The sequence below is a fragment of the Aquarana catesbeiana genome, linkage group LG01, assembly GCF_042186555.1.
Source record: "Aquarana catesbeiana isolate 2022-GZ linkage group LG01, ASM4218655v1, whole genome shotgun sequence".
NCBI lineage: Eukaryota > Metazoa > Chordata > Amphibia > Anura > Ranidae > Aquarana > Aquarana catesbeiana.
In genome coordinates, this window is record NC_133324.1 from 369,674,921 (window position 1) to 369,696,506 (window position 21,586).

The window sequence follows — 21,586 nt, forward strand, 5'->3', positions numbered from 1 at the left end:
ACCAGGCAACGTTTTCCTAGACTTACATTGCCCAATTTTGGTGAGCCTGTGCAAATTGTAGCCTCAGTTTCCTGTTCTTGGCAGACAGGAGTGGCCTTCTGCAGCCCATTTGCTTAAAGTGATTTTTAAATTAAAATGAGGTTTACTAACATGATACTTAACTCCACTGTGCAGCTTGTTTTGCAAAAAGGGGCCCGAATCCTATTCTTCTTGGGGCCCCTGGCAGCTCCTCCTTCTTGGATAACACCCTAGGAGAAGCAACTCTGCCCCTCCACCCAGGTCATTGATTTGATTGACGCAGCAGGAGCCAATGGCTGCATTGCCATCAATCTATCCAATCAAGAGCTGGGACCCTGTGCAGAGGGAAAGCACATCTCTGCCGAGGGAAATATACAGGGCTCAGGTAAGTAAAACAGGGGGCCAGTGACTGCCAGAAGTTTTGTAAACCCTTGTGTTTTCACCTTGATGCATTAAGGTGAGAAAAAAAAAAAACCCCCACCACACAAGGTTTTACAACCCCTTTAATGGTTTGAGTTGTGCATTCAGAGATTGTATTTCGCATACCTTGGTTGTAACGAGTGATTATTTGAGTTACTGTTGCCCATTCTCTGACAAGCATCTGCATTTTCATCCACACATCTGCCACTCACTGGGTATTTTCTCGTTTTCAGACCATTCTCTAGAGATGGTTGTGTATAAACACCCCAGTAGATCAGCAGTTTAAAAATATTCAGACCAGCCCTTCTGGCATGTTCAAAGCCATCCTCACTACATCTAGATGCCTAAACGCATTGATTCGCTGTCATGCAATTGGCTGATAATTAAAGAGACGTACCTAATAAAGTGGCTGATGAAATACATGCAATTTTTTTATTGATTTTATGTGAGCAAAGTATATAGTGACTACCTGCCTTCTAAAGCAAAACACTTTTAGTAGTACCAGTTGTCACTCGACTTGCTGGAAAACCACCATGAGCTTTTACAGTTCCTTTCCCAGTTGAAAGTTGACCATAGATTAAAGCACTTTTCTTTCCTTCAACCAGGCATTAAAGGAAAGAAAATTCCTCCCACTGTACCATTGTATTCTGATAGTGGGAGGTTTCCCTGCCATCAAAATACAAAATGATTTTCTGACATCATTACAACCAGCCTGTTGGGGTTTTTTTAGTCAGCCATCAAAATACTAAATTGTGCAATCAGAAAAATAAAACTATATATCTACACACTTTTTTTTACATACACACTTAGTCAGTCAAAGGACTAAAAAACAAAAAAAACAAAAAAAACAAAAAAACAAAAACAAAATTTAACAGTGGCTGTGGCACACGGCAGCCAGATTGCTTGGGACTGCACACAAGCAGTGGGAATGTTTCACATCCTCCTGGAAGAAAGCAACTCCCACCCAGCCATTTAGTGGCTGGGTGAACACTGCAACTCCCCAGCAATTTTCTTCTTTCGTCTTTGGCCCAAGCCAGAATGACATGGCCTGGGTCTTGCAATGCTTCCATCACATCCGAAAGGCTGCATGATCAGGCACAGCACCCGGGGGTAAGGCATAACCCTCACCCAAAGAAAAAAAAAAAATCTGGTGGGGGAAGTCGAGTACAGCATTAAGCTTCTCACTATAGTGGCCCATCAAAATGGCATGCCTTAGACACCATACAACTTGTTTGACTTCCTTTAGATCAACCAAAAATCATGTAATGCAAGGGGCCTGCCTGACCACATAAATTGACACTTAAGGTTTGACCTCATTGTTTTAGTAAACCTGGAAGAAAATTTAAAAACCACACCTACAGAAAAATTGTATAGTGTGCACCCAGCTTTAAGAAAGTTCAGCCCATCCTTCAAGTACAAACAGGTAACCCTCTTAACTGCTGTTGCCAATATTTAAAAAAAAAAAAAAATCCCACCCCCTCAGGAAAGGAAATTGTGGTACAATGCTCATAATTATAGCAAACTTGAAATTAAAATTTTATGCTAAAAAACAATTAACCTCTGCAAATGCCATTTGTATTTAAGAGTCTGAAGTTCAAGGCAGACAAGGTGGTCAGATAAAAATTCCCAAACATACACTAGGGCAATTTATAGACTAGAGGGGACAGATGCGAGTTGACAAACACGTCTTGGAACTTGTGCAGTGGATGATTTAATGTTTGCAGTTTTCTTTCCTCAACCCTGTAAAATTCCATCCCTTGGCCAAGCACAATCTTTTGAAAAACTTACAGGACAGATGGGGGGGAAAAAAAAAAAAAAAAAAAAAAATCAGGCATCTCGGTGGATCCAGACATGAACAAAGCAAGCTACATGCTTGTGAAATGCATCAACTGCAATCCCTGTATTTGTCTGGCAAACTTTTGACAAGATTGCATTCAAGCAAGTTTTGGATTTCCAGTGTGTGGCCATTTGTTGCCTATTCATTGTGGATGGTGGTGAGCCAAGGTCTGCACCTAGTACAGTACCCATTTCTGCACCCGAAGCTAGCCTAGAAGCGGTGCATTTCTCACTGGCTTTCTGCTAGATCAACTAACCCTAAATCACACCCTTGTAACAAGAGTGGCTGCTCTGTATGGGCACTGCTGAATCTAGTCATTACTGCCACATTTGACAAGCTTTAAACCAAAGCAGCTCACATTTCCTAAAGGGTAAGTTCACCTTTTGTGTCACGAACCCAAGGCAAGGGACAGACAGACACACACCCCCCCCCCTTAAGTACTGTAGTCAGAGTCCTAGCTAGGCAACCTACATTTGCAGCATATTTGAGGTGTCACTTATTATACAGCCCATCAAGCCACACAACTGACAATAGAGTAAAACAGGCTTTTATTTTAAATCATGAGATTTAAAAAACAGTGACATTAAAACAGCAAAATTAAAAACCAGTCCAACTTAGATGCGAGGTCACCCAGAGTAGTCACGATTTTGTAGAATTTTTTTTTTTTGCTTTAAAACTAAATTCTTAATTGGCTCCCATCAAGTTAAACTAAAGGATAGCTGGCATCGGTAGCAATTCCACAATGATTCTCCCTGTCTCTTGCAATGTAGATGTATCCTTTGTTTCCCCACGACTCAGCCCAGCTAAAAAGACAAAAATTGTAATACATGAAATTTTCATTTGCAAATTTCCCTTACAATCTTAACTGCAGGCTTGAAGCCACCGACTGACAAGCATACAGTTAAATCTGGAGTTTAGTATAAGATGGTTCCAGATTAGCAACAATTACTGAAGCCATATAAAAGTCATCTAGAAGACAGTTAAGCAGTGCTAGTTTACATATTTGCTATTGCTACAGTGCATTTTAACATACAGACACATATGCCATTTCAGTCCTTGGATGAGGTGCCTGCATTAGGTTTTAGCCCCTCCATATTGTCACCTGGTAAACCTGACCACATTTATTCCTCCAGTGCAAGGAGCCATTAAACACTGTACAAACATGTTTGTAAATCCATCTGTAATGGAGTTCAGGCAGACAAGATAAACCCTCAGGTGTTAAACCATAGAGCTTAATGGGATTACCAATGACACCATAATTCTGGTATCCAGCCATTTTCTGTACTTGCCAAACGTTATCAGAAAGCAAATGCAGAAACACAAGTCAGGGGAAGGAGGACATGACAACACGACATGCGGAGGGAGGGGCCTGACCGTGTCACTGACGGGATGCACGAGGGAGACCCAGGGGAAGCCTAGGTAAACCCACTGAGTGAGAGGCAGCCATGTTCTCACTAATGATGACCTAGCTCCCCCTAGGAAACCCCGCTGGCAATCCTGCAACCAGCCCTTGAGACAGACAGTCACTGGGATTCAGCAGCATGCAGGGGAACTGAGAAGCTGGAAGCTGGCCCCCCTCCCCCACCCCTCCCCCACCCCTCCCCCTTTGTTTGCGGGCTATAGCGGAGCGGTTAAAGATCAGACCGGTGTCAGGGTATACAGACATCCGGCCGGACAAGCGGCAAGTGGAAGCCTGAGTCGGGGTGTAATAGCAGTATTAAGGAGTCCCCGAAGGCATAGGACATATGAGAGCCACAGTGGACTGACAGATGAGAGCTTGATCTCGAATCAGCAGCAGGTGGAAAAGCTGGAAAAAGTAGAGAAGCAGTAAGCTTCGGAATATGCCACACTGCATTTGCAATATTGAACGGGTGCAAAAGCTGAAATAGCGGAACACTTCTGAATAATCCTGCATAAGTCTGCCACCTGTCAAAAACCCATCTACAACACGTGTATAAATCTAGGACAGACTTGTAGAGGCCAGTATTCACCTGTACAAAACTGGATATACCGGGAATTATCTGCACAGACTAACAAACCCTTCGTTTTTTTTTCTCTCTTTTCATATGTCTCGGGTAGGACAGTAAAGGTTGGCAAGCAGGGGCATCAGAGGATTAACCATTATGATTAAAAAGCCTGGTACCCCTCAGAAGTTAGAGGACTAAAATACCCCTCTATACAAGTATTAATCGGTTGGCGGGTTTAACCTGTGGCGGTCTACTTAAGGTCACAGTTAGACACAGACTTGACCCCATTTTGCACCTATGGTGAATATAACTTGGACCCTTTTTTGAGGGCTCCTGGAGCCTCTGCAAATTGGCAGCTTTCTTGTAAATCCAGGGATACCTATCTAGGTAGGAGGTTTCCAGGTTTTGAACAATCTCCTAGGAGAAGAGAAAATAGATACTAAAAGACGGGGGAAACTGAAAACTAAAAAAAAAAAAAAAAAAAACAACAAAAAACACCCGAGTATGAAAGGTAGGACCACGAAGGGAAGTGAGCCCAAAACACCTAAAGGAAAAAGCAAACACTAGTATGATCAAATAATATGACAAAAGGGTCAAGTCCCCAGAGTACAAGACCGGAAGAACCACAACAGGTGAAACAAGATAAAAGATCTTGCTAAAAAGAAAGGAGATACTCCAGACCTCGAGAGAAGATACTTGTATAGAGAGTGAGGTGGAAACAAGTAAAATGAAAGAACCGAATGTAGGTGCCCAGATGCCAACAAAACTAGAAATGTCAGATGTTATTGAGACTAGAAAATTCAATCAAAGGGGAAATTACCGCATTACGAACAGACCTGGGGCAGCTGTTGGCTTGAGTGGAAGAGAGAGGAGAGGACAGATAATCAGGCCCAGGAACTCAGAAAATTAAAAGAGCAAGTGAGATTAACACAGATAAACCAGAGGAGAATCCTGTACAAACTGGAAGACCAGGAAAGTCAAAATAGAAGACAAAAATCTTAGAATCCGTGCCCTTCCAGAGGAAAATGGCAAAGATCTGAGGAGAATTATGAACTCAATAAATATTTAACCTGCTGCTGGACAAAGGACCAGAAAAGTATTAAGATTGATAGAATTCATCGGGTCAGAAAAAAAATAAAAAAAAAATAAAAAAAAAAAAACCACCACACACACAAAATTTAGCAGCGGATCGTCCCAGAGACATTCTTGTGAGATTTCAAAAATAAAAGAAATTTGGGGTAAAATGAGGGGGAAGACCCCCTATAAAATATGAAGCTTCAAATCTTTACAGATCTTGCACCTGAAACACTTGCTAGGTGACGACTCCTTAAACCACTCCTACAGCAAATGTGATTAGTGAACATAAAGTATAACTGGGGATTCTCAGCATGCCTGATAGGGCATAAAGACGGCAGATCCGCAAGATTAAGATTCCCCGAAGATTTACAGGAGTTCTGCAATAGACTAGATATTCAAGTTCCAGTGATACCAGGATGGGCAGAGGGAGAAAAAAATGTCATAAAGATGGACATTGAGTAATTTTCTGTAAATGCCTTAGGGGGAAATAGAAACTATAACAAAAAAGAAAGTGGGTGGAGGGGGGGGGGGGTCTGAGAATGGCAACCTCGGGGTCACTAGTGTACGTCCGGTCCATACACCCCACCGTGCCTAGAGAGATACCTCTCAAATAGATACAGCAACCACTAAATAGGAAAACAAAAATTAAGTTCTTGACATACAATGTTTGCGGACTGAACACACCCACTAAGTGTCAAAGAAATTGAGGGAATTAAAATGATATGGGGCAGAAGTTGTATTCCTGCAGCAGACTCATCTCCTGCAGGACTCAAACGTTAAATTATTTTCTAGAGACTTCGAGATACTATGCTGATTCATCAACAAAGAGCCAAGGGAGTGGCAGTTGGATTAGCCGCAGGGGTTAGGTTTAAATTGGAGGAAAGGATGACTGACCCCGAAGGCAGATACTTCGGAGAAATGGAATGTACATTGGCAGACATATATGCCCCCAATAAGAACTCAATATATGAAAGACAATGGAGAGGTTGATGGATTTTAAGAAAGGTTACAGACCTGAATTTTTGCTTGGATCCTGACATTGATAGTACGGCCCGTGTACAGAGGATTAGAAATACATTAAAAATGATTAAACAGAAAATGTATCAAACACCAGATACTAAATGTGTGGAGGCTCATGCATCCTAAAACACGCAATTATACTTTACTCCCCTGTACATGGGACGTACACCAGAATAGATTATACAATGGTAGACCATAAAGCATTAGAGTGGGTAACTGATTCAAACAGAAATAGACGCTGTCCGATGACTCCCCCGTAACTATGAAAATGGCAACAGGAATACAAAGACCCCCTATAATTGGAGATCAAATGAGGCATTACTACAAGATAAGATGCAGAAACAGTGCGAAAGGAGATAAAAAATTTCCAGATTAATGATACAAAAGAGATCATATGCCACTCTTTGGGAGGCCCATAAGGCCTACATTAGCGGCATACTTAACTATAGGGGTGGGGAGAGAAAAAAAAAAAAAAAAACAAACAAAAATATGAAAAAAGTGATGAAATATACAGATTAGAACAAATACATAAAAACTCAAAGGACAACATTAGGAGACATTTCACCTATTGATAATGAGGAGAGATGAGCTAAAAGATCTTATGAAAATAGGAAACAAATAAGATATTTAGCAGAGTATTAAAAGATGGGTATCAATGGGGAAATAAAACGGAGTAAACATCTAGCTAGAATGAAAACAAAAAAAAAAAAAAAAAAAAAAAAAAAAAACACCCTACACAGAACAGGGAAACCAGATGAGTTCTTAGAGCAGGGCTCCCCCCCCCCAATTATCTGTGTGACAGGGTTATGTTAGATAAACCCATAACTGAAGAGGAAATCAAGAAAGCACTACAAGATTCTGCCCCAGGTAAAAGCCCTGGCCCAGACAGGTTTCCTACACTATTTAAAAAAAGTTTGGAGATATTCTGGTCCCAAGGCTCTGCCAATACATGAATTGTCTGGGGGTTGAGTAAGAAATAAGCAGAGAGGCCATGTCGGCAACAGTCATTTTGATGGAGGGGAAAGACAGATCAATGTGTTAAAATTATAGACCAATATCCCTGTTAAACACAGACAAAGCTATATGCTAAAGGTCTTGGCAACAAGGATGAAGGATGTGATGAAAGATCTGGTCCATCCTGACCAGGTCGGGTTTGTTCGAGGGAGGGACAATGGAGCGAGAATACTCCAAAAATTTTTTAAAAATGGTGGGTCCCCAGGTCTATTCCTGTCGATAGATGCTGAAAGAGCATATGACAGGGTAGATTGGGGACTTGTGATTAAAACACTGGAATCCATAGGATTGGGCCCAAAAATGAGTCAGGATCAAATTAGAGAAAAAAAAAAAAAAAAATTATATATATATATATATATATATATATATATATATATATATATATATATATATATATATATATATATATATATATATATATATATATATATATATATATATATATATATACACACACATCCAGGACAGCCCTTGAGAGATGGAGTCCCTCCCATCGACCCAGGAAACATTGCCAAAACAGTTCAAAAGGCAGTCCCTCAGGTCCCTGGCCAGTCATTTACCAAGAACCAAAGGATGGAACTGCAAAAAAAAAACCATACCCATAACAGGTAATGTTAGTACATTAACATAATCAAAAAAAGGGTGGGATTGTGCTGTCCTGGAAGACCACTGGAAAAGGAGTTACCGGTAAGTCCAACTCCAGTTTTCCCCAGTTGTTTTCCAGGACAGCCCTTGAGGATCCCCAAGTACTCACCAGATTTGGGGGGGGGGGGGGGGGAACCACGGCTTGGAGAACTTTTCTCCCAAAAGCCTGATCCTGACTGGACATTAAGTCTAGTCAATAATGCCTTGTAAAAGCTTGACCACGTGGCTGCTTTATACATTTGCTCCGGGGTGGCACCAGCTCTTTCTGCCCAGGATGCTGATAATGCCCTTGTGGAGAGGGCTTTAATACCCCCAGGAGGATCTTTATTTACTGTCTTATAACCCTCTGCTATAGCTAGCCTAATCCACCTAGCTATGTTGACTTCAGAAGCTTTTTGCCCCTTACGTTGTAGGGAACAAAAAGTGAATCTGAGATTCTGAATGGATTGGTTACCCTAAGATTCACCTCCTCACATCTAATAAATGAAAACGCTTTTTTCTGGTCTGAAGCCTTCTGACAGAAAGAAGGGAGGACAATATCTTGTGACCTATGGACATTAGATGCCACCTTTGGTAAGAACCCAGGGTCTGTCTTTAGGATAACTCTACTGGCAGGGCACTGAGGGCAGTGGCGGGAATGTGAGGAGATGTGGGAGTTCATCTACCTGAGGAGAGGGTGCACTTACCTACCTTGTATGTGAGGCAGAGGGGGAGAGCTTTGTCCAGGTGGGGGTGTCTGGTGAAGAAACCCCCCCCCCCCCAACTTACCAGAGGTCTGCCTGCTAGCCGGAGGAAAAAAGCCTGCTGCTTCCTGACACAGCATGATCTCTGAGGAAAGCATGAGAAGTGTTCCTTACCTACTTTTAATCCGCTTCCAACTCATATAAAGCCTGCTTATCACCGTGAGTCGGGGTTTTTAATTTGAAGACGGACGCTGCTGACTGGTCCACCACTCTAAAGGCCCTGGCAGGGTTTTTGCCATCCGCTCATATTACTAATACTTCTGGTAAGAACAATCATAGCTCATTTGGATTATTACTCACATTCAAATTGAACATCCTACCATTTTGAAGAGTTGGACTTTATATCATTATTTTTAAATATTTGCTGATGTTAGGTTATACTACCATCTTACTTTATTTTTAGGATTTTTGTTTAGCGCAGTTTATAATCTTTGTTCTGATTGGTGTTGTCGCACTGTTTACTGCTGCTTATCCCTATATGTTTCTAGCGCGGAATTTTTTGTTACTTACTTTTAGGATAACTCTGTCCTCTAGAATTTGGAGGAAGGGCTCTGACAGAGCTTGGATTTCACTAACTCTGCATGCTGAAGTACTGTCTTGAAAGTGACCAGTCTTAGAGAGGCCTCTGAGATTGGTTCAAAAGGTGACCTCAAAAAAGCCTTTAGAACGACTGATAGATCCCAGGATGGGGCGGTGTTAACGCTAACTGGTTTGCGTCTGGAGATTGCTTTACAGAACCTAGCAATGAAAGGGTCTTCTTGCAACCTTTTCTCTAAGTACACACTTAAGGCCGCTATCTGGACCTTAATAGTACTAAGAGTTAGCCCTTTGTCTATCCCCTCCTGGAGAAACTGTAAGATATTTGCTGTATCCATGTTTACCTCACCTCGGCTGTTCAATTTTCTCCATACCTTCCTGTAAATGGCTTGAGTGACAGGTTTTCTACTCTGTAGCAGGGTCTGAATCACTCAGTCAGGCCCTTGCTCCTCAATATTTCCTCCTCAGTAACCACGCTGAGAGGTTCAGCATGGATACTTGTGGATGAAAGAGGTCCCTGAGACAGAAGGCCTGGTCTGCAGGGAAGCCTCACCGGAGGTTGATTTGTCAACCGTAGCAACGTTGTGAACCATGGTCTCTTGGGCCAAAACAGTGCCACTAAGATTAAACACGTTTCTTCCACCTGAAACTTCGCTAAAACCCTCGGGATGAGGTGAAGCGGAGGAAACGCATACGCTAAACTGAAGGTCCATGGGGTCTGTAAGGCGTCTACTGCCCAGGGCTGATCTCCTGGGTGTAGCGAGCAAAAATTTGGGACTTTTGCATTCTCCTTGTTTGCAAACAGGTCCACTACTGGTTTTCCCCAGTAAGCTGCTATGTAGTTGAACACTTCCGGGTGTAGAGACCATTCTTGATTCGACACTCGTTGTCGACTCAAGAAATCTGCAGCGTTGTTCAGCTCCCTTTTTAGGTGAATTGCAGAGATGGATGCTAGATTGGATTCTGCCCATTGAAAAATGCGACTGGCCACCAGCATTAGTCGATGACTTCTGGTGCTTGTTTATATAAGCTACAGCCGTCATATTGTCTGAACGGACCTGTAGATGACCTTGCATTGTATTCTGAAACAACAACAGAGCCCTGAGGACAGCTGTTAGCTCCTTCCAACTGGACGAGAGAAGCTTCTCCTCTGACATCCACCTGCCTTGTGCCCAGTCTGAGGTGGGCTCCCCAGCCCCAGCTGCTTGCATCCGTAGTTAGATCCAGATCCAGAGAACCCCTTTGTTTAAATTCTCTGTCTCCTTCCACCACCAGAGGGAGCGCTTTACTCTGGTGGGGATTGAAATCTCTTCTTCCAGATCCTTGTCTTTTAATTGTTCCAACAGAAACCTCTGAAGGTCTTAGGTGGAACCTGGCCCATTGTACAGCTGGAATTGCTGCTGTCATAAGTCCTAAGACCGACATCACCCCCCCCCCCCTCACTGTACACTTGGCGCTGCTTTGAAGAAAAGACATTCTCTGGCGCAGATTCAATATCTTTCCTTCCGGCAGGACTATTCTCTGCTCTACTGACAGGATCTTGTACCATATCTTGTATCTTATCCACCCCAACCAATTCAGGCTGAGCTGTGTCAACTCTAGGTCCTGACGAAGTGGTTTCTCCGAATGGGCTGTGAGGAGTAAGTCGTCTAGATATGGAATGATCGAGACTGACGTCTTAACGGAACTAATGCCTCCCTGAGAACCTTGGTAAAGATTCTTGGGGAGGACGACAGTCCGAAGGGAAGTGCTCTGCACTGGAAATAAATTTTGGTGTCTATCTGGATCTCCATCCAAAGAAATTTCTGGCATTCCTTATTGGGATATGCAGATAGGCGTCCCTTAAATCCAGGGTAGCCATGAACACCTTTTTGGAGAAGATTCCTTATCGAGTAAATGGACTCCATCTGGAATTTTTTGTATCGAATGGAGCGGTTCATGATTAGTCTGAACTTGCCAGACGGCTTTTTTACCACAAAAATGTGTGAGAAAAAAAAAAAAAAAAAAAAAAAAAAAAAAAAAAAAGTCCCCCTGTTCCTGAATGGGGACTGGTGTCAATACCTCTTGATCCACCATTTCCCCTATTAACAGAGGTAAGGCCTTGGTCTTTTCTGAGTGTCTTGGAAGCTTTGTCACAAGAAACTGAGGGTGGATCACTGAAATTCTAGCGCATACCCTCTTTTTATAATGTTTAAGACAAACTCGTTTGAGGTTCTCTTTTCCCATTGTGGGAGAAAATTCACTAACCTTCCTCCCACCGGAACCCTGATGTCACTGGGGTTTAGGGTTTGAATTGGGGTGGTTAAAAAGTATGCCCCCTTTCCCTTTTTGTCCTGTCCAGTGCTTTCTGGGTTTGAACTCCTTCTCTGACTTGGAGGGTTCCTTTGAGGGACAAAAAAAGCTCTTTAAAAATCTTTAATGGGAAAGGTTTTCTTTTTATCCGCTGTTCTTTCCAAGGCGGTATCTAGTTCAGGCCCGAAGACTAAGTCTCCTGTAAAGGGGACACTGCACAGGCGTGTTTTAGATGCCGTGTCTCCTCCCCCCCCCCCAAAGTTTTCATCCATACTGACCTGGCTACGACAGAAAGTGCCGCAGTTTTAGCTGTAAATTTTATGGCATCAGTGGAAGCGTCAGAGATGAAACTTGTCGCCTTAAAAATCATAGGGAAGGTTTTCAAGAGCTTCCCCCTAGGCGTGCCTGCCTTTAGGTGTTCTAGTTGGGATAACCAGAACTCCAGATTCCTGGCAACACAAGTGGCTAGAGCTGGTTTTAAGCCTGCCATAGAAGCATCCCAGGCCCTCTTTAGGACTGTCTGTTTTACTGTCCATTGGGTCCTTTAAATGACCCATATCCTCAAAAGCAAGATCAGACTGTTTTGAGACTTTGGACAGAGGGGCATCTAGTTCAGGATTTTTATTCCAGACCGCCTCTGGGCTCTCAAAGGGGAATCTCCTTTTAAGGGAATTTGGTAAGAAGACTTATCTGGCTCGGCCCACTCCTTGCGGACAAGGTCAGAAAGCACTTTATGTATAGGGAATACCTTACCTTTTTCCCCAGAGCCTCATACATTTTATCATGTCTGGTCAATTGAGTTTCTTCCTCATCAATTTCCAGCGTATCATAAATAGCGCTCAACAGCTCATCTACTTCCTCAAAAGACAGCTTGTATTTTGCTGCTTTGTTAGCTACAACCTGATCTGAGTCTGTGTCAGAGGATTCAGGGCTAACCAACACGGGGCTATGCTCCCTGACTGTATGGGGCTCCCCAGAACTGGGTGTTGTACGGCATGGTGAGGGAATCGCAGCTGCTTTACTGGTGGAAGCAGACGTGCCTACATCTGCGATTAACTCGGAGAGATTTAAAGTTTGATGCCATCGCCTCCTTAAAAAGGAACCAAGGAATTTTGCCAAGGGAGAGTCTGCCTCTGTTTTAAGTAAGCCTGCAATACACTGCTTGCATAAGGCTTTGTTAAAGCCTGAGGACAACTTATTTCCACAATTAGGGCACTTTTTGCTGCCTGACTTGTCTTCCCTTGGGGCCTCCTTAGCCTGCAATAAAGAATAAACGATCTTTAGCATCAAAATCCCTCTAACTTTTAGTAGAAAACACCCGTGCTGCCACCACTGCTGCATAAACCCAGGACTGTGAGATAACCACCACCATGGGGTATTATCAATCCCAGCCTTACAACAAAACACCAGAAATAAACACAGTAAGGGCTTGCCCAGCAGCCTGTGTGTTTGGCTGGTGCCTGCATCCACCGGAGTGTCCTGGGGATTAGCCTCCATGGTCCCCCTCTCGAGCTGCGGATCCCGCTGCTAGTCTGGTATGGCTGGACGCTGGTTGGGATTTGTATGCCCAGCGTGGGCTTTTCCCTTCCTCTTTGTGCCTCCAGAGACCCAGAACCGGAAGTCTCGGCACACAGCGATGACGTGGTTCCGCCGGAAATAACCATCTACACCGCTCATGGGGGGGGGGGGGGGGGGGGGGGGGGGGGACGGGACAAGCATCAACCTGCCACTGGCCACCTTGGCACTGGAAAAAGGGGGGGGTATAATGGGTCTGCTCCTGTCAGCCGGATGGTACCCGAGCCCAGAAGAAAAAAAAAAAAAAAAAAACCCCACACACACACCCCAACCAAGGGGGATTAGTGGTACCCGATTTTAAAACATATTACTAAGCTGTCACAAGTGGTGGAGGCGAGGGAGAAAAGTGAAAAATGGGTTAGAATAGAAAATGGTGTGGAGCACGCTTGAACGGTATAATATGGAACCCCTCAATACAGGGTATTGGAGATAACACATGAAATAACAGAATGCACTTAAAATATGTGATTTGTTACACAAACAAGGCAAATGGCAATAGAACTCACCTTTAATTTTTTTGAAAGATAACGATCATTTTACACCAGGGGAAAAAAAAAAAAAAAAAAGCCACCCAAGGACTGTTAAGCTGGATTATAGTTTTAGTTAGAAAGTTGTATGCAGTCCTTCCATCAGGCTCCTTGCCAAAAATTCTCAGCAGCTGTATGTCAATATACCATGGGTCCGAAGTTAGCAGTTCTAACCACGCCATTGAAAATAATCCGTCAGGAGAGACAGCTTGAATGGAGGAGAAGATTTGGATGCCGCACACTGGATGTAGTCAAAAAACTTCACTTTATTGAAAAAAATGGGATCATCAAAACAACAAGACTGTCATGCAGAAAGTACAGGTAAGCTGATGCGTTTCGCACTCAGGACTGAGTGCTTACTCATAAGAGACAGCTTCCAGTGCCAGCTTTTGCCCGAGGAGCCATTTAGGAAGGTTTCAGCAAAAAGCTGTGTGAGCCCTCATTTCCCCAAACTGCATTTTACAGTGTTCATTTTGAAAACATACCTGTTTTTAACAATCCAGTATTTCTTTCCATCTACATCCTCCCCTTCAAATCCATAGCCAACAACCAGAACACCATGGTCTAGCATGTCACTGCTGCATTCAGGGTCATAGTAAATTCCTGCAAGTAGTTTTTAGTTTTACATTAGTACATAAAGTGGTCCTAAAAAAAGTTAGTCAGGTTTAATAGAGCAATACATACCTTCTTTATAGAAGTGGAATGAGTGATGCCTAGAATCAATAGCTACAGAGATTGGACCAACTGATGCCACAGCTTTCTTTAGAGCCTTCTCATCCCCAGAGGCAATTTTCATAAAGCCTGAGTCAGTGGCAGCCCTGTTGGCTGGATCATATTTGCAGGCTTGCTCCTATAAAAAAAAAAAAAAAGAAGATTATGCATCCCAATGTCTCATGACTTCAGGCTACATTAAAACACAACAGGAAGTTATCCATATCTGGAGATCTGTCAGACAGCAGCATTGTAGGAGCAACTGTAGTCAGGTAGTGTTGTGTGAAAAACTACATAGTTGCCCACCCCATTCTAAGACAAGCCATGAAGATGTAGCCCAACATAAGACTTCACATACATTAAAAGTTGACAATAGAGGATGCCAACACTTCCCCAATCCCCATAATAGGTTATTGACCCTAGGCAGAAAATAAAGACCATTAGATCAGAAGACAGCCATAAACCTTAGCCTTAAGACCCCTTTCACAGGGAGCACCTGTGCCGTTAGTGCCGCTTGTTTTTGCAGCTCTTCAGCTGCTAGCGGGGCGGTTTTTAACCTTAAAAGTAAGAGAGTTCCGTTTTGCAGCACTTAGGAAGCGCTGCCCATTCATTGCAATGGGAAAAGCGTTTTGGGACCTCTATTTGCAGTGCTCCCAACCTGCCCTGAAGATTCCGCTTGCAGGACTTTTGTAAGATCCCACAATCACACTGCAATAATGGGAGGGGGTTTTCTGGGACCATTTCTAGCACTGAAGCACCAGAAAACCACCTCAATGTGAAAGGGGCCTTAGTCACAAGGCAGGCATGTTTTAAGTTAGTGGTCCATCCCCCTAAAGTTTCCATTTTGGAAATATTCTGAATTCTCAGGAAAGATTAACTGTCAAGTACCTGAGCTACAGAGCAAGACCTATAGTGAGATGTTGTCTCAAATTACAATGCCAGTCTCAAATTTCCAAGGTAAACATGAAAGTCCTGTAATAAAAGCCAAAACACTACCAGTAAGAATTTGAGTGGACTGCCCCCTCTGATCTCAAGGTAGATCATTTAATTAGTCTTCCTTTCAGTAAATCCAAAATAAGTGAATGTACTCCCAATATTAAAGAAAAGTCCCTTACATCATCAGCAATATATGGATACGACTCCTCAGAATCTATGCCATCATTGTCAAGAACATATTGAAAAGCATATCTCATCAATCCTCCATTGCAGCCAAGATTGCCTTCTGCTGTAGAACAGTCCACAAGATTTTGCTCACTCAAGGACACAAGCTTCCCAGTCTTCCTGAAATGTTGACCTTCCAAAGCACCAGTGGCGCTGAACGCCCAACAGGAACCGCAATCTCCCTGAAAAGAAAGGATATGCAATTTGTAATGCAGCTACTAGGCATTTTATTTCAAGGTCTGCAAAGAGACAGAAACTTAGTTTATACCTGATATTTTACTGGAGTTACATAGCCTTTTTCTCGCCAGTCAACTTGTTTTGGAGCCTCAAAGTTATTTGGTGGCAGGAATGTTGCTCCTCGTGTCATGTTCTGGTTAAATTTGTATCCGTTCATTAGCTGTTTAATTTCTTCTGTAGTCTAGAACCAAAATGGGGTGTGTGAATTACATAAATCTCTATAAAAACACAATTCTACAGTACTAAGGAAGCCATGTTACTAACCACAAAACAGTGAAGACTTTAAAAGACTCTGTAGGAACCAGACTATACGCAGAGACTGCCATTACATGCTGTCAATAGTGATTGTTCTGGAACACTTTACTAAATATGCATCTGTGATAAGCAGATACCCCAATGGAAAACATGTATGACATCTACCTCCACAATGGACATTCACAGTATAAAAGCCACTGCGCAACATCATTAAAGGACCATCTGTTGATGCTAGTTGATTTTGCATATACTGTTAGATAAATGCTGGTGCCACATGAATGCCTATAAACCAATATATGCTCCCTGCTGTTTAACTTTACTTACTTGATCTTTGTAAGAGACCAGGCCTTTAACACTATGGGGTCGATTTACAAAAACCGTGCACAATCAGTAGAGGCGCAACGCACATTTTTCATGTTTACGAAATGGTGTGCCAGGAATAGTGTGCAAATCCCCCATTTACTATAGCGATCTTAGTGCATGGAAGAATGCAATCTGTGCGCCACTATGGGCATGGCATCTTCAATTCAACATTAATAGAAACTGGAGGTGCCAATATTATTGGGTGATGTGAGGAAGTTTATTAACTGCCCAAATATGCCCCTAAAAAGAAAGTAACTTTTTCAGAGCAAGCACGTTTAGAACTGTGCAAGATAAACGCAAGCACTGCGCGTGCACAAGTGGCTCTTAAGCTCATTTGTGGCAAGTGGATCTTGAGCAGTTTGTTCACAGCACGGCCAAAATTTTAGTATATGTCAAGCAACATCAATGCAATTGTGTGGGTTGAACAGGTGCACCTTCAAACTTGACAATTTTTTTATGCTGGCTCATCTTTATGCATTTTTTAAAAGATATTTGCACACAGGTCATGTTAGCATGTTATGTTGCCAACATGTGACATGCACCTTGTTAAGGTTATGTAAAAAGACTCTCGCTCCTCCTAAAAGGGCATTTACAAGTGGGTCATGGCACATCTACATTCCAAATTTGGCACTTAAGATGGTCATGCACTACGATTGGCGAATTTCCGTACAACCCGATATTTTGGCAAAATTAGGTAATAGGAAGAAACACAATTCAAATTATAGGAAATCAAACAGGCTCTTGCACTAAATCTCATTTTTTTAAGATCTGATTGCAGTGTATGGTCACCTTTAAAGATGAAGCTCTGAATTTATTGGGTTTAGAAACACCTGTTCTTTGTAACGCATTTAAATATTTGGGAACCCCCACATTTCAAAGATATATATTAGAACGCAGCAAAAGGGTTAACTGATACCACCAACTAATTGCCTAACAAGACATCCAATAAGATGAAATAAAACAACTGTATTGAGCGTGCGCTATGATCAATGAGAAAACTAGAGTTACCCTAGCATCAGTTGCAGTTTACATATTTGTGTTGCGTGTACAATGATTTTTCCGTCACACCAATTAAGGTGTTAACCAGCACAGCGCATTCGTCTTAGCAAATCACCCTCTATAACCTGTTTTGATCATCATGTGTTCACATGCACTCCTAAAATGCACCAAGCTTCCTATGTGGATTAGTTCGTAAAACAGGATTCTGTATTATAAGTGTGAATGTTACCTGGGTACAACATGTTACTACCATGTCTAACTTTGTATAGATGTGGACATGTGATATCTTTTGCTCACTACCATAAACAAGCTTTTAAAGTTCCTTTGCTGCAACACATTCATGACATCTATGCTGGCACCCAGAATCTTGTGTGTTCCAGGTATGTTTTGTATAGCTTGATCCCACATGCACAGAATCAAATGACCAAGAATAAAGCTGTACATGCACAGCTTTGCTAGACGGAACAGGCAAGCAAGATCATTTTCTTGGATATATAGCATGTCTTTTCTGCAATAAAGAACTGTCTGCTTGCATTTTAAATGAAAACTTTGATACACCAGCTACTCTTACAGTATAAATCCATTGTTGCTCAAAGGTTTCATGTACACTTACCATGTCCCCAAAATGGTTCATGCCAAGGGTGTAAGTGTGTTTTCCTGCAGCAGCTTCCATATTGTGCTTCATGATTTTCCTGAAATTATCCTCAAACACCAACCTTCTCCATGTACCATCATCCTAGAGAGGAAAAATAGGTTTTTTTATAGATTCAAAAAAGCTTTTACTATATATGGACCTACCTGGTGTTCACGCCAGAACCCAACACTGATGTTAAAGTGGTTCTAATGGCAGGCTTTTTACCTTCATGCAGCAAGATAAAACTTGTGCGCAGCATACACGCCATCCCACCAATACTTACCTGAGCCCAATCTTCCTCCAGAAATGTACACAAGAGCCTTAGCTGTCTGGGGGATTCTCCCTCATTGGCTGAGACAGCACTGATGTCAAAGTCAATGAGCCAATGAGAAGGGATGGGGCAGAGCCTCCATGTCTGAATAGATAGAGCAATGGCTCGTGAGCAAGCCTGCTTGTGTCCTCATAGCAAGCTTCTTGTTGTGGGGCAGAGCTCCAGCAAGGGAGCTAAGAGGATCTGGGCTGTTCTGTGCAAAAATCACTGCACAGAGTAGGCAAGTAGAACATGTTACTTTTAAAGTCACTCGAGAGCACACGAGCAGGCTCACTCCCGAGCCTGTGCGCTGTCCATTCAGACATGGGCCCCACCCCCTCCTCATTGGCTCACTGACAGCAGCGCTGTCTCAGCCAGCTGAGACTCATGCACATTGCTGGAGGAAGATTAGGCTCAGGCAAGTATTGGGTTACCGATTGTTACTATGCTTAGCAGCACCAGTTTTAGTAAGTCACCCCCAATTTTAAGCTCAACAAGAAAAAAAAAAAATTGCCCTTCCAGTGGATTCCAGTCCAGGTGTTAGGGCATCTTACAGAAATAGTTTATAATGGTAGTAATCTAAAGCAAGTCTATAGAAGGTAGCAGTTGATTACAAGAGAAGTACATTTATTAAACTTACCTTTTGATATTTTTTATTAAAGAGCGAAGTAAACAAGTTCCATGTTTCATCCAAAGCTGGATCGTGAACAGGAAGTGCAAATACCGATGCCAAGCATAGGGAAGCAACTACAAGTAACATCATGATTTCTAACCTGCAGGTACAAAATACAACTATTAGGCACAGGTAATAGAGATTACAAACACAAAGTCAATAGTTCTGACTAGAAAAGAGGGGTATTGGTGCTTGTGTAGAAGATCAAAGAATGAGTAAAAGTGAGTTTACTACTTGCTCAGAGGCACAAAACACCCAAGCTCCAAGTTATGCAAAGTTTAGGCCGATCACAGTTCAAACTGTAATGAGCAGGCTGAATGTACCCAGTTGAGCGATCAACTTTGCTACAACCAGCCTGCCAGATTCTTGCAATTCTCACTAATAGCTGCTATAGCTGCTAGCGATAGTCACCATCTTCTCCCACCCACGTGTCAGGAGAAGACAAATGATGATTCCCCCCCCCCCCCCCCCCCCCATATTAGCACTGTGTTGATGGGAGATTCATGGTTGCAGGAAAGAGTCAGTGTATGGCTTGCCTTATACCTTTTGACTAGTACAATATTCATTCTGAGAAGCCGTCTGGGTTTAATCCCCCAACCTCCAAAGAATGGAAAACCCAACAGCTGGGTCAACACACAACCTGCCCACCCAATAAATAAAAAAGCAACTCAATCTCCAGTGTAAAACCTTCAGTAGCCAGCTGTAGATGGATGAATTGGGAATTCTAATCCATGTATAGGCAGGAGGTTTACAGAAGTGGGTCTAACGATTGAATTCTGTACAACCACCCTGTTAGACTTTCCCCACATAATTCAGCACTACTGGCAATGTGTATTTTCTACAGTAAAAGCAGCTTTCCAGCCCGGTCAAAATCTAGAACGGGGGGGGGGGGGGGGGGGCGGCACGGGCACACACACTTTTAGATGCATACAAGCAAGATCCTGGCGAGGATATGGCCCTGAAGTACTTGCATGAAGTCTGCAGCAGTGTTCTACCTTAAACATACATAGTAAGCACTTCCATTTGTAGACACAGCTAAGTGTAGGCTCAACAATGACTATAGTGCTGCATTTAGTTACAAACAAAACTGTTGTATGCATATAAACAGGATTAGTGTGAATGAGCCCCAATTACAGATCTGCATGTACTACTACTCTGCACACCTCATTACCAGAATGAATTGTGTACATGAGGAGTGGAGTCATCCCAGCCCATCAAGATGGCTGACACCCCCCTCCCGAGCACTAGATGAATAGGATGGTGCTGGTGGGGGGAGTTTTGCTCCACTTTAAGCCCCCCCCTGGCTATCACATTACAAACATACATCACATGTGACCACAACAAAGCAAACATTTTTAAATTTGTCACCAAAACAGGACTAAAGATGAAATCTTAGCTAGGACCTCTAGGTGGAAACTCAGGGGAGGGTCTAAATCAGTTCTTTTGTAGGAATTTCTAGTGTTGGGGTTTAACCAGCAGGAATAAGGATTTACATACATCCAATCCTCAGGGAAGGGTCATACATTCCTGTATGGGGATACATACACCTTGTGTGTGAAGGTCTGGTCAGCCCAGCTGCATTCTACTATAAACAAGCTTTAAACACCCCACACAATTGAGTTCTTACAGCTGAATAGACTAAAACTGGAGCCGCTGTGCAAAGTAACCAATCAGCTGTCAGCTTTATTTATAAAGCTCAACTAAAACCACCCTGAAGCTAGAAGCTGATTGGACGCCATGTACATCCGCTCCAGCGTTAGAGTAAAGCCTCCCCATAGTGTGAGCTGTGAAGCCTGAACGGCTATGGCCATTCCCCACTACATAGAAGTGCCTGGATTACCAAGAAGCCGTCCTCACTCCCTCATATCATTAGAGAGGCCGCCATGGCCCACCAACAATAAACAAATCACATTCCATACATCCACTTTCTCCGCCATGTTTTCCACATACCTCACAATGGGATCAACTGCATGTATTATCAGGCGCCGGCGCGCTTTTAAAGGGAACTGGTGGCCCTGCCTCCAAAGACGTAAACGCTCTTCCATTGGCCGCTCCCTGGGAACGGGGCGGGTTCTACCCTGGGGGGGGGGCTCACGTGACTGCCTAGCTCGTGACTCTTTGTTGCGTTCAGGAGCGGAGTGGGCGGAGCCGCAGGGAGTGGTGATGTAGTAATAATAGGTAAAAGGTCACATGGTGTCCTGTTGCTGGGGGGTGTTGGGGAAGAAGTATGGACAAAGCAGTGTGAAAAGCAGGGAGGTGACATTGGTCAATACATTGGTCAATAGAAGTCTAAAGCCCCATACACACTATCAGATTTTCTGCTGATTTTGTCCTTCAGATTTACCAAAACCATATAATATGAGGTCAAACCTTAGGAGTTTCAATTTGTATGCAATCAGGCAGGCCCTTGCACTACATGGTTTTGGTAAATCTGAAGACAAAAGTCAGCAGAAAATCTGATAGTGTGTATGGGGCTTAAGTTGTTTTTTTTTTTAGTTTTAATGAAAAGTTCATTTTAAATTGCTATTCGTCAAACAGGATACTCTGGGGACTATTAGGGCCCAATCACAT

General features: G+C 42.9%; 1 protein-coding gene across 1 annotated transcript; it reads right to left on the bottom strand.

Moving 5' to 3' along the window:
* Window positions 1–2,720: 2,720 nt before the first annotated feature.
* Window positions 2,721–21,322, bottom strand: LOC141146744 (procathepsin L-like). The gene is made up of 8 exons (XM_073633269.1): window positions 20,966–21,322; window positions 18,983–19,115; window positions 18,012–18,134; window positions 15,813–15,962; window positions 15,499–15,726; window positions 14,357–14,522; window positions 14,158–14,275; window positions 2,721–3,078 (listed from the first exon to the last, which is right to left on the bottom strand). Exons 1-8 carry the CDS (start codon window positions 21,058–21,060, stop codon window positions 2,979–2,981), a joined length of 1,113 nt encoding a protein of 370 aa, XP_073489370.1. The 5' UTR covers window positions 21,061–21,322; the 3' UTR covers window positions 2,721–2,978.
* Between the last annotated feature and the right edge of the window lie 264 nt (window positions 21,323–21,586).

Bases quoted from the DNA above. Each gene is read 5' to 3' on its own strand.
- LOC141146744 (XM_073633269.1), bottom strand. From the start codon at position 21,060: ATGGAAGAGCGTTTACGTCTTTGGAGGCAGGGCCACCAGTTCCCTTTA. The intron at 15,963-18,011 runs GTAAGTGTACAT...TTTTGGTTCTAG, and splicing joins TGAACCATTTTGGGGACATG to ACTACAGAAGAAATTAAACA. The intron at 14,276-14,356 runs GTATGTATTGCT...AACTACTTGCAG, and splicing joins ATTCCACTTCTATAAAGAAG to GAATTTACTATGACCCTGAA.